This window comes from Cariama cristata, unplaced genomic scaffold (genome assembly GCF_000690535.1).
Source record: "Cariama cristata isolate BGI_N322 unplaced genomic scaffold, ASM69053v1 scaffold14542, whole genome shotgun sequence".
Lineage (NCBI taxonomy): Eukaryota > Metazoa > Chordata > Aves > Cariamiformes > Cariamidae > Cariama > Cariama cristata.
Window position 1 is genome coordinate 1,652 of NW_009605648.1, and position 14,101 is coordinate 15,752.

The window sequence follows — 14,101 nt, forward strand, 5'->3', positions numbered from 1 at the left end:
TTCTCCCAGCTCCTTCTGCACCTCTCAGTAGATGACACAGGCCTGAAACATGACTCCCTATAACCCAGATTTTAGATCAACCTGGAGTGTCTCCTTGAAGGAAAGCAAGAGGTTTTGTCATGTTCCCTGCTTTTACCAGCTTTTTCTCCACCTTTTCATGTAGATTCCTTCAAAAACCAGCAGTGCTGTTGCTAAAGCTGAACCATGTGGAGCATAAGAAACCCCCCTGCCTGGGGGATGCATCCATCCCCATCACTGCTTGCAGCATTGCTGGGTTCTCCCAGCCCCATTGCAAGGTCCCAGTGGCAAAGCTACAAGGAACAGGCAGCCAGCAACATGTGCTTCGTCTTGCACAGCTCTTGGTTTCAGTCAAGGACAGTGGGATGCAGAACTTGAATCTGAACCCCCTCTTTTTCAGGTCACCAGATCCTGTTTCTGACAGGGGCAGGCAGCACCACATGGAAAGACATGCAAGAACAGGTTAAAAGCAGCGTTCATCCCCCTGTCCTCCCAAATTCCAGAAGCACTTCTGCAACAGACCCAAAAAACCCTGCTGCTTTGTTCTCTTTAAGAAAGCTCAGTTTGGACTGAGACCCAAGCTCCGCCCCTGCACTGATCAAACTTTGCTTGATGAATGCCTCATTGCACAGGCACATCACAACACACTTCCACCTGTTAGCAGCTAGGACCGCTAGCTAGAAGCCAGCAGTAGCAGCCAGAGTGGAAGGGGCTGGGAGGAGAGAGAAAAAGGAAAGCCGCACTGGTTGTTAGAGAAGCTGTATCAACTAGCTGTAGACAGAAGCCTTCCTCCAACCTCATTGTGCCTGTGATTTGGTTTCCTGGCTCTGACTGTGCACCCATCAGTCAGCCACATACTGATCCTAATCTTATGTTAGGATGGGGGTGGTGAAAACTCCCACTGAGCACGGCTCAAGGAAACTTTCAGATCATGGCAGGTGCAGGTCTAGCAAAGGAGATGTTTTGCTCTACTGCACATCCAGGCTCCTGGGCTCAGCTGAGGGCAGCTGCCAGCCAAGGAGCGGAGCAGCTTGGGATGGGGGAAGAGGCAGTTTTGTGGCACAGACCCCAAATCCCACAACAGGACCATGCCTCAAAAAGCAGGAACCCTTTGCTTCTTCCTTGTCTTTCAGGCTGGAGAGCATCATACGGAAAGCAAAGCTGTTCTGGCTATACCAATAGATTTGAGACAAGCCTGCCCTAGCACAATGCTCCCCTTCTTCTCACATGCCATGACCCTGTCCTCTTTATTTTTAGCTCTTCCAGCTGCATCCCAGCATGCATCCTTGTACCAAAAATGCTCAACCAGAATAAAACTCAATATCCCTTAGCTCCTGTTGCCTATAATTCAGCAATGCCCCAAGAGCCCCAAATAGCAAGACACTTGGCCACAGCTGCTGCAGAAACCCTACAGGATGAAGCATGTTTATAGCACATGAGAAATACTGTACTTGGTTAAAATTTAGCTACTTTTTGCCTGTCAAAGTGAGGAATAGTCCAGGGGAGGCAAGATGGAAATCTCCCTTGGGTGGCAGCACAAGCATGCTGTGAAACCCACACAAGTTCTCGCCTTTCCTGAGAATTCAGCTTCTCAGCAGTGGGGCTTGCATTACTACCTCTCCCACAGGGCAGATCTGAGGTTCAGTGCAATGGAATAGACGAGAAAGGGGCAGCAGAGGCAGTGGGCTTGAGTCCCATAGGCAGAAAATAAGCCCTGGTGAAAAACAAAAATCAGTTTTGCAGTCAACAGAGGTGGAAAAGCAGGTGATGGAGGGAAGAAATCAAACAAGCTGGAATTTGGAAAGACTTATCTCAAATACATACATCCATTGCCTAAAGACCAAAAGGGTATTAATGCCTATCCTCAAGTGCTAGCCTACACTGAATTGAGCTCCAGCGGTCTGACCATTCATACATTCAGAAATGTCCAGCTTCTGTGTTTGGCACAAACATTTAATAGCAGAATTCAAAACTCACTATGTTCCATTTTAGTCTTATGTGGAAAATTAGTGCAGGTGATAATCTAATTGTACAACAACATGTTAAAAAAAGTTTATTTTACATTATATACATTAGGGAACATATTTCAAAGCATTACCAATCACAATAATAATGCAGGCCATAAATCACTTTAAATTTAGTTTGGGTTTAGTGTATATTATCACAATAAAATATAAAGAACATATACAAAAAAAAAGTCAAATTTGTGCATTTTGCTAAAACTTGGCATTTACATACTCCATCAGAAAACAGTAATCAAAAATACTTCTGATCAAAACTAAGTTCCTGTGATGTGTAGTAACCATTGTATTGTTTGAATGAGGTAGTAACTAAATTATTTTGGCCATGTGTTAACATCCTAAATCAAGAAAAGTGTGAAAATGGTTATAAGGCCAAAAAAAAAAAAAAAAAAAAAAGTCAAAATGGCAACATCTTTGAGCCATTTCCACAATGTGGAATGTTGCTCCTTTTCATTGTGATATGAAGCTATTTAGTAAGATGAACAGTAATACTAATTTTTATCATTGTACACACTAATAATTCAAACAGCTATTGCAGTGTTATAGCCAGGTACCACTAGTCTGGGACTGACACCCATCCAGAAAGTATTGTTTTCAAGCATAGAGAAGTAATTGTAAGGAGATTTTTAATTAAATATAAAAATACAGGTGTTTAACTGGTTTGTTTCACAAAGAAAACTACCCGAGTAAACTATAAAAAGGAACTTTGAAGCCCAAGTCATATCCACAAAGTCACAGCTTACCTTTGTGACTAAATACATCACATCTCAATACATTGTGCAAACATGAACACCAGTGTGTTGCATCAAAATTAAAACAAGATTGTAATCTGATTACAGCCTTGGTTACAATTTCTAAAAGTTAAGATTTATTTGTATTAGTAAATTACATATCATAAAATACAATAGTGTTGTTAAATGTACTATATTTGTTGCTAGCATCCCACTTTATAATAAACACATGAGAAGTCCTTAAAATAGTACCCCGAATTCATTTTTGCATCCTCAGTGACTTTTACATCTGTACAGGTAAGACACTTGTACTTAACAGGAGGACCACTATCTACAGAAAGTCAGTGTAGGCCTTCAGCAAGTAATCTCACTGAAAAATACTGCATATGTACAAAGATTACATAACAGTAAATTAAGCACTTCTGTCGTATCATAATGCTTATGTGTCCATACCACAAACAATTCTCATCTTCCTCTCATGCCAGAATAAATTACAAAGTAACTTAAGTGGGGTTACTGCAGCTTTTGTGCAATTTCAGCCAGCCATGAATGCTGCTCCACCAGTGGTGTTCTCTTGTCACAGTGACCTGCCTGTCATGCGCTGTCCTCAGTAACTGTTCTCATGCCCTGCCAGGATATATAAATTGCTGTTGGCTGTTGGGTTATCTGTCGGCCTACTCTCCAGCACCACGACCCTAAAATGAAAATAAAAAAGCCACAATGTCAAGTAAGCCTTAATTTAAAAACATCCCTGGATATAACTGTAAATATTCTTTCCCAGGATCCATCTGACCAGTGGTCATTTTTCTCTCCCTGGATGTCTCTAATCCAAAAGCTACTCAAAGCAGTGCTACCCTCAAAGCTAGCTCAGGGTCTTGTCCAGGCAGGGTCTCCAAGGATCTCCCACAGCTTCTCTGGGCTCTTACTGCAGTGTTCAACCACTCCTCACTACGATGTTTTCCCCTCTTCTATCCAGCTGGAATTTCCCTTGCTGCAATGTATGCCTGCTGCCTCTTGTCCTTTCAGTGGGGGCTTCTGAAGAGGTTCCATCACTCCCCTACTGCCTGGGCTTGTGCTTCCCCAGAGCTTTGCAAAGCTAACCCATTAATCAGGCTCCAGTTCTGGAAGTCATTAGTCTGCCCTTTGCCATTGGACATGACAGATGACCAAAGCTGACTCTTCTGTGAGCATTTATAGTCTTTCCCTGAGCCCACGTAACCTAAATCCACAGAAACTTCCTCCAGCTTGGAGAGCCCCAGAGACAAAGACTTGCTGGCTGAGAGAGTTGTCAAGGAAAGGATTGCTATCCGCAGAATCTCTCTTACTCTTTTCTTGCCACCCACTCTTAGCCAGCATTGGAGACAGGAGACTGAGTTAGCTGGACATACACTACAACTGCAAAGACCATAAGGGATGTCCTAGATCAGACCTTTCTCTTCGAAGGAGAGAAATTAGCAGTCACAACTCTGTTTCACAAACTATTTGAGATTTTTTAATCAGGCAAGAACTGCTGAAATTGCTAAATGGACCAGGATGTTCATGATTGAATTCTCCTCTACAAACACCCTGAAGTGAAGGTAGATTGTGCAAAATTCAAATCCATCTATTGTGCATTCACCCAAGGAGAGGTTATTTGCTTCAGAACTATTGCTCAGAAAACCTACCCTCTGCTCAATGCGCTCCCCAAAGGGAATGACACCTCATGCCACAAGGCATTCCCTGCTCATCAGGAGAAAGCAACACGCAAGCTCTTATCAGACTGATGTCAGTTTTTCGGTTTTCCAGAACCCTAGTTCTTATGAACTGCCTCGGAAATGACATCTGTTACTGAAAAAAGGTTTCACAGCTTAAGCACAAAATATGACAGAGCTGCAAGCAAAATGGTATCTGAAGAAATTGGAATTAATGTTTGTGGCAGTGCAAAGTCTTTAAACATTGTCTCAGACTTGGGAGACTATTCTTAGAAGCTGTGCTCTCTCTCAACTACTAAGAGAAATAACATAATAGAGCTGAGCTCCACACACACCTAACTGGAACAGAGAGATTAAAACCCTCAGGTCAGAGATAAGTATTACTTACAACTACTCATTACCAAAAAGCTATCGGGTATTGCACACGTAAGGCAGAATCCTCAACCTCCAGCCAGCAAAAATTGCTAGCCGATAAAGCCACACCACCATTCACTGCTGTCGATGTTATGGGTAATTACAGGGCTATGCATGAAGCTTGGAGAAGTAGAATACAGGGAAAGCCTTTGGTTGATGTGAAGCTTTTTTGGTAGTTCTAGAATGAGTTTACTGCAAGTGGCATAAGACAGAAGCAATTCTCAAAAGAAAAAGCCTATCTTTACACTTCAGATGAATACATTATTGGTAAAATGTCAGCATGGACTCCCCAGAAGACAAAACATCTGCTGTTTTAGTGGCTGTTACAGAAGTACAAAGTTCAACAGCAGGGCAGAGAAAGTTGAGGAAGTCAGTGACACCCCTAAAATAGCAGTTACTGACTCAGCAAGCTGGTATCTGATGGGTCAGACAGACAGACACGGTGTTAGCGTCCTGCAAAGCAGACACCAAAGAACAGCTACATTGGGAATTATCTTACAAGACCTGAGCTGTCATGTTTGGAGGACAAGTGCTAGAGTTCTTTTCTGGTGGTGAAACTGAGATATTTAAATTTTTAAGTATTTTTTGCATTTGTCTCAAGAAGTAGATCTTGATTAGCGACTGCAGCAGAGCATCTGAAAGTAAAGGTTTCACCAAGGTAAACAAAAGAACTACAGCACAGAACGGAAGATGCTCCTGGAGATCATGACTGCAGCCAAATAGGAGCTTGCTAGCATGGCTGAGTACTTCTAGAAGCCCAAAAACACTTTTAGAAGAATTTTTTTTTTTTTTCTTTGAAGAAAGAGAAGTAAACTTGAAAAGCCGAAAGGTAGACACGTACACAAAGGAATGAGTAAGATGGCTAAAAGAGGAACCACATCAAACAAGCAAAAAGAACTTTTACAAGGTAGGAGGAACACTCATTATTCTTCTATTTTAGCATGCCATGTTCACTTCTCTTCCTACCTGTCAGATCCCAGAAGCCTGAATATCCTCGTATTATCAGAAATTTCTTGTGTGATCTAGACAATAAAAATAACAGAAGTGTTTACATGTTAAGTGCACAAATGTTTTTGTTTTTAAAAATCAACTTAGAGAAAAGAATTGACTATGACCGATGTTACCAATTTAAATCCCTTAGAGAATTTAATGCAACTGTCATTTTTAAATGACATCTGAAAGTTTTCTGTAGTTCTGGCCACATTATGTGAATTCCTCTGGTAGCAACTGCATGCACAACAGCAGGGCTTAGCACTGCACAGCGCTGAGCTACCTGTGCAATTCTCTTTACAGCTATAACTGAAATAGGTAGTTGCAGAGTGCAATTTGTCTCACTCCAGAGTAGCTATCCAAAATAGGTCAAGGTAAAATCACACATAAAATGCATTTTGTTGAAATTCTAAATCATAGTAATGATGCAGTAAGTTCATATTCTGAAAACCTTAACAGAGAAACATAATCTGGGGTACTTATGCCCATTGTGAAAAGAAAACAGTATTTTGACATTTCAGACAAGTGCAACAGAGATTTGATTACTGCGGATGAACTGTACTTGTGTGATACATCTTTATGATCACATGAATACCAAAGCATCAAAGAAAACATCATGTTAATCAATAGAGTCAACTGAAGCCCACTGCATACTCCAAAGGGTATCAACTCATACCATGAACAGGCAGCACTGTTTACAAAGCTCCCTCTCTACGCAGCAACATTTCACATTCTCGAGGAAAGAGATTCTTCTCTCTTTCCCTGATCCTAGTAGCGTTAGCTGACTTAATTAATTCACTTCTGGGACAGACAATTTGCAAGAGAATTTTAATTCACAACAACAAAACTCCCCAGTTTAAGAAAATTACTTCCTGCTTGTTGTGGGGCTGAGTCTGCACAATCTTGGCCCAAATTTTGAGTATCTTGTCTCAGAATTCACACAGATCCCTGTTTCATTCTTCCCACTCAATGAAACCACTGTGGAAGGTCATGGTTGTGGAAGGAAATAACTTTGCAAGCAGCTCAAATCATCCCCAATTACACCAACTGATATTAGATTAGGGAATCTGAACTAATAATGTGTTCAAAGGACAAATATGCTGAAAAGTTAGGTTGGTCAGGTTTTTGTCCCGTCTAACTGCTTCCTACATACTACATAGTATAAAATTCCCTAAAAGTAACAAATACGGTCAAGATCTGAGCCAGGTAATGCAGGCTGTTCATCTTACAGATAAAAATGAATTATTTTTTTTTCTCAATAGCTGTGGCTAGTAGGACAGCCAAGAGAGATAAGGAATTTAAAAAGGCCTGAGAGCTTACCCTAAACATGTTCTACAGAGAAAAAGTTTTGGGTGGCTTGCTTTCTGACAACAGCTCACTTCTGCCTTCTGTTCCTCATTTATGTGCTGGCTTTGGCTTGACAGTAATAAAGCAAGACAGTGTTCCTTATGCTTTACATAAATAATATAAAGCATCCACTTGCACTGCAGCACTCCTGGGCATGCCCGCTAACAACTGGATCAGAGCTATTGAGTGCCAATGGGTGGAGTAACCCACTGAGCCTTGCAGAATGCTGCCAGCACAAGCCTGGACTTGGAGAAGTGCCTAGCAGCGTCATCTCCTCCTCATGGTCTGTGCTAACAGCAGGGTGCTACAGTTCACCATTACGAGTTCATGGGAGAAGGACAATCATTCCTGGGGATCAAACATGCACAAATGCCACAAGAACCATTTGCAGACTGGGAAATAAAAAAAAATAGCCTGACTCTAGTCTTTGGTCCAACTTCCCACAAAGAGCAGTCTTACTGTCAGCACAGATTAGGTCAACTGTGGCTTTCTGCAAATACATGTAGTTGTGTAACAATGTGGAATATCTAAGCTTGTCATGGTGTGACTATATGTGTATCTTAAAATACAATTAGTCATAATGAGCTCAATTTCTCAGCCAATACAACACTGATGAAACAACTGGTAAAGTTTGTAAGCATTTTTTAATAACCAAACTAAAAGACTCATTAAAATCCTACAAAGCACAGCATTTCCACTAACATGCACATGCACAAGGTTTGCAGCAAGAAAAAAAAAAAAAGGAGTTAGGAAGGTACTTATAATGGTTTAACTACGTCTAAAAATCACATCAAACTGGCTGAAAAAAGGGACTACACAGACATTTTAGAAAAAATCTTTAGGTCAATCTGACATTTTTCTCCTGAGAATGGAAAATACTTCTTGTGAAAGCTGGGCACTAAAATCTGCAAAGTATTCAGAAGTCAAGGGAACATGGACAACTAAAAAACAACGGGCAACTTATTCAACATTGTAACAAAAAGCTAAAGCTCAGCAGTGGAGCGTGCAACCACTGGCAAAGGCCAAATTTTGGTATCCACATGTGAGAAACTAAGGGACTGACACTGTTTTTTCAAAGCAATTTAAGGTGAAGAAGATTAATGTTACCAAGAATTAGGCTTGGATATTTTTTTATGGTATCATGGCCTGGTCTCTTGTTGTTTTCTGCTTTTGATGTTAGACTTGAGAGGGGCTCTTTTACAGCTTCACTAATTAGTTCAGTGGCTTTACAAAACAGGCCTAGAATGAGACTCCAGCTTCCAGGTCTAACCTAGGAAGTTACTGAAATGTTTTACTCTTTTTCAGACCACAGCATTATGCATTTATCCTCTACTTGGCTTATATTAGAAGCTAGAATTTGAAGCAAAATGCAGTACTCACCTCATTTGATCTAAAACTCCTTCCTTGCATGCCGTGTTTCCAGAATGCTAACACGCTGTCTTGTAGACAGACTGGTAATAAAGAACACTGGAATCAGTTTTGAGGCATAATGCCAACTCATGTTTTTAAAGCCGAATGCATATGACTGCAATTTTGAAATTTGTATATGTATGTTTTATTGTATCACACTCACCCACACAGACTGCAAAACATCTCAGAGGAACCTCTGAACCTGCCTCAAAAGTAGCTGCATTTATATATTTATTTGTTTGTTTAATGAGCAGGGTTTAAAAATATTCCCATGCAATTGTCAAAATAAATGTATTCTGTCTTTCTGTTCCACAAATCTAATTCATTCAGATTCTTCACAGGAAAACAAAATTTACGTAAAGTGTGGTGTATCATATAATTTAGTCTTTGAGCTGCTTTATAAAAATGGACTGTATGAACATACATGCAGAATGAGCTAGCCATTAGCGAGTCACAGAGTTTACGTAGGTTGTGTTAAGGTATTTCTTTAGAGGCTGAAGGTCTTCATTGTAGTCCCAAGACATTTAGCCTAGTCAGGGAAGACTCCAGGGTTCCACTCCAATTGCTCCTAGGGAAGCATGTTGCATAGTGTGCTGAACCTTTCACTGAGCCTTCTCACAAAAAGTGAAATGCATGAGATAGCGTTTCAAATACCAAAGGCTTGACAGTTAGCATCTCTAGTTCTGTACTGTAAAAGTAAACAAGTTAATCATAGAATATCTTGAGTTGGAAGGGACCCATAAGGATCACTGAATCCAACTCCCTGCTCCGCACAGGACTTACCTAAAACTAAACCATATGACTAAGAGCATTGTCCACACCTTCCCTGAACTCTGACAGGCTTGGTGCCATGACCACTTCTGTGGGGATCCTGTTCCAGCGACCAAGCGCCCTCTGAGTGAAAAGCCTTTTCCTAATGTCCAATGTGAACTTCCTCGATGCAGCTTCAAACCATTTCCATGCACCTCATCACTGGTCACCAGAGAGAGATCAGCACCTCCCCCTCTGCTGCCCCCCTTGAGAAAGGTGTATGCTGCAATGAGGTCACCCCTCAGCCTTCTTTAAGCTGAACAAACCAAGTGACCTCAGCTGCTCCTCGTAAGTCTTGCCCTCGAGATTTTTCACCATCTTGGTCACCCTCCTCTGGACACACTCTAATAGTCTGATGTCCTTCTTATAGTGCAGTATAGAGTGGGACAACCACCTCCCTCGACTGGCTAGCTATGCTGTGCTTGGTGCACCCCAGAACATGGCTGGCCCTTGTGGCTGCCAGGGCACACTCTTGACTCATATCCAGCTTGCCATCAACACAACACCCCCAGATCTCTTTCCATGGGGCTGCTCTCCAGCCTCTCATCCCCCAAATTATATGTATAACCAGGATTACATCTTCCCAGGTGCAGAATCTGGCACTTGCTCTTGTTAAATTTCACATGACTGGTGATTGCCCAGCTCTCTAGTCTATCCAGATATTCAGTAATGAAATCCAACTTACCTATTGATTCAATCTGAAAGTCAAATGTGAGCTCCGACGACAGTTTGCGGCTGGATTTTAACCTGCCTTGCAGATTCACTATTTTTATGCAGCCTAGACAATAAATAGGATATGTCAACCAATAATTAATCTTCAATATATGACCTAATTTGAAGATAGACAGTATGCATGTACATGCATAGATATATATTTAGTTGATACTAAAACTTACAATCCAGACACACCAAAATGGTATCTCTCTCCAGCTGTGTTACATGTACAACACTTGTCTCTGTAGTGTCTATAAAAAAATGACAGTGTTAGTTCATAACATAAATTAGCATGAAATTTGAAATGGAAGTTCTAGAGACTGAGACAATTTAATGGGTTAGTGTGTTTTAATCTACTTAAAATAATCATCTTACCAGTGACATTTCTCTTCTCTTAGAGAGGCATGTCCACTTATCCAACATGTTGACTGTGACAGGAAAACTGAAGCTGTAATATTAAAGTATGGACTTAATCCAGCCTTTTCTGAGCCATGTCCCAAAAGCAAACTCACGTGTACACTGTTCTCCCTTTATTCTCTGTTGATGTCATTTAATATTGCTGTTGCAAAAAAGGGCAGATATATGAGACTGTCCACACTAAACCTGAATGTTGTTTTATTCCATTTTTCTTCTTCTTCTATTTCTAAATCTTGCTAAGGCCTTTTATATTTGTACTTAATTCTTGCTGCTATTTTCAGACTTTCCATCCCCAGATCTTCCAAAAATAGGGCATTATTTCCATCTCCAAACTCTTAAAAGAAGGGTTACCTTCCTCTCTTCTGGGTTACAGCTGCAGTCTCCATCACAGCAAACAGGGGGATCTGACCCACAAGTGATTAGTGGACACGTCAACTCAAAAGAGAAGTGTAGTTTTGGTCCATTTGTTCGTTAAAATTACACAAAAAGCAGCTCTTACTAATTCAGCATTACTACCAGTGATTCTGTAGGCATTCTTTCACACAGAAAAGAGAAACTCATTAATCTGTTAGAGATGACAAATTAGAGCACTTTACCTAAAATACAAAAGCAGCTTTCAGTTTAATAAAATCCATGGTCCTATTGAGAAGCAAAAAGCTCCTCAAGGATGATGGCAGAAATGTGCTCCTTGAGATGGTCCCTCCATCTCATTTTTGCTGTTTGTCTTGGAAGGTATAGATTTATGATCTTAACCAATTTCTAATGCAGGATTTGAACCAAAGGTGGATATAGCCATGATGAAAACATGCAACAGAAGGACTGGAGGATATATGTCTGTGCAAACACACTCTGCAATTTGAAAACATGCACTGCACTGAGTGAAGCTAACAGGAGAAGGATGGCAAGGGGAGAAACCTCCTGTGGTAAGTCTCTGCGAGCTAATTCTTTTAAAACGTCTTTATCAGACATTTACAAAAAAATGTCAAAAGTAAAACAATAACAACTACTACTTGATGGAAGCTATTTGTGACCACATGGTACACACTTTCCTGATTAAAAAAAAAAACAAACAAACATTGAAAAATCTGTTTCATTGCACTGTTGCTCTCCTGCCAGCAGAGGACAGGAATAAACCAATACAACATGAGAGGTTAAATTAGAGTCAAACAAATGGGTGAAAACAACATAGATACAACATGAGAACACATAAATGATTCAAAGAAGCTAAAGAAGTATTCTTGGAAGGCACAATGCAATGTTAAATTTTCCACATTAAAAAAAAAAAAAAAGGAACCCAGAAGGGATCACTTTTCTTGTATTTACACACTGATGCAGACAATACTGAGAGAAGAATGACAATGGGGCATTATGGGTCAAAGAATTCATCTTCAGCAAATTTCTCTTCTCTTTTATGGACTATACTGAAGTCACACAGTTACATAAATAGATGTATGAGTTTGAAAATAAAATACACTAACTCTGAAGTCGTTAAGTGCATTAATTGGTCATCCACTGATCACTTTGGTTTTTGTAACTATGCTTTAAACTGTGTCAAAATCTGAACGTGCTTTTCAGCAGCAAGAAAGTCAGCAGGCATCTTCCTAGTGGAAACTGTTCTTCTTACTGAATTCCACAGTACACAATCAGCCGGACTCATACAGATGTATATGCCAGCGCAGGGCTATGGATCATTCATAGGGCTATTCATCATGGATCAACAAGGGCTCTATGCCTGATAATAACAAAGCTACTTACTGCTTCCAAACCTGCAAGCTATGACTGGGGTCAGCTCACTACTGTATCTAGGTTTAAGGGGGGAGCCTTGCAACTCTAGAAAAGTAATTCTTAGCACATTTCTTTCTTAAGAGAATTTATAGTGTTGCTCAGATGGTGGCCTCCTTACTCATAGTGCCCAGACCAGTAATGGGACAGGTACTTAGTTTCCTGCTACCAGTGGTCCTAATCCCTTTTGCTTTCCATAAACATCAGAAGAATAGAAATATGCTCTGTCTCAGCAGGAGGCTGGTAACACCGTTTCTAACCACACTGGCTTATTGCAGGAGAGCCAAACCACACCTATAGAGATGGTGAAAGAAATTGCTCAGAGTGCAATTCTATTAAAATTTATTAAATAAACAGAAGTCATGGTGCCAGAATAGAGCACAGACTAGCGCAGTGGGTAACAGTCAAGTACAGCCTGATTTATGGAAATGCAAGAAACCACAACTCCTTCCTCTGCTATACTCAAAATCTCAAGGAAACTAATCAGCTCAACATGTGGAAACATCCCCCCCCCAAAAAAGAACATGTGCAAGCAGGTATCACCAGACACCCCTTTAAACAGAGAACTTAAAATGACCACTTAGCCTTAATGATTTGACCATTAGTTTCCTCAGAGGAAACTACCTTTCTAGTGCTTTGGGTGTAACAGAAGAGCAAGGAACATTTCCAAATGCAATTACAACAGCACACAAACCTGTTTCTGTAAACCAGGAAGAGGTAGAATTTGGGTTGACAGTCTCAAACTTCACCACCTGGTTGAAGTCTCTTCCTCTACTGACACCGACACAAACTAAAGGGAATTCCTGCTCAGGGACTACCAGCATTTCAAACAATCTCAGCGGACAAGGTACAGGAAAATCTATGTGCTAGATTAAGAAACAAAAATAGGTATTAGAAGGGAAACAAGTTTAGTCTGAGTTGCTATTAGCTATTTAAACTGTATGGTAAATTTCATGCCATACTTTTTTGTAACATTAAGTTTACTTCTTCACATAACAGTAACTGATAGATACAAAAAGTTAAGAAGTTTAGAGACTCTTCGTGCTGATTCAGTTAAAATAAGATAGGATGTCTTTCATCACATTTCCTGTGCAGCTGACCACAGATGACAAGAGTGCTATACCCATCATTGCTCTCCCCGGCTATGGAGTCTCTAACCTATATTTCCCAGGATGATCAAGTTATAGCAGCTGCCTCTCTACAAACATGAGTCCACCCTGGCTCCATCTCTTCAGATGGTGGTGTCAGATGGGGAGATAACAAGCATTTCTGGGCACCTCCAGTGTCAAAAGGCACAGAATAAGTGGCCGCCTTCTCTCTGGCATGGGAGCAAGCCCGCTGTTAACCCATGTTATCACTCCACTCCGCCACACCTCAGTCCATCAGCCAGAGTTTTTTACTGTGCAACTAAAAGGCAATGTTCCTGGAGAGAAGGGCTTTGTTCTTGAACTGAAGCGCACCACAAAACCAAGAACATTCCTATATATATATTTTCAGTCAGTTAATACATATTACACATTTAAATAGCTATTTTCAATGTAATTTAATAGAAACCAAGAGAAAAGTCTAATTACTCAAGAAATGGCTAATACTTATTCTTAACAAGTCATTACACGATAAATAGAACTGTACACGAGAGTATTTCACCTTATCATAATATTACCTTGATTAACATAAATTTTTGCATTGGTTCAACCCATTCTAACAAAACAATGCTAGACTGTAGTGCTCCACAAAGATACTTGTGGCCCGTGTA

General features: G+C 40.5%; 1 protein-coding gene across 1 annotated transcript in view; it reads right to left on the minus strand.

Annotated features, from left to right (window-relative positions):
• Positions 1 to 2,887: 2,887 nt before the first annotated feature.
• Positions 2,888 to 14,101, minus strand: part of LOC104158417 (mitogen-activated protein kinase kinase kinase kinase 3-like) — a 68,232-nt gene continuing 57,018 nt past the window's right edge. The window contains 7 exon segments of the mRNA XM_009696067.1: positions 2,888 to 3,465; positions 5,842 to 5,897; positions 8,593 to 8,663; positions 10,118 to 10,210; positions 10,329 to 10,397; positions 13,040 to 13,211; positions 14,009 to 14,101. Coding sequence (XP_009694369.1) covers positions 3,378 to 3,465; positions 5,842 to 5,897; positions 8,593 to 8,663; positions 10,118 to 10,210; positions 10,329 to 10,397; positions 13,040 to 13,211; positions 14,009 to 14,101 — 642 coding nt within the window. The 3' untranslated portion in view covers positions 2,888 to 3,377.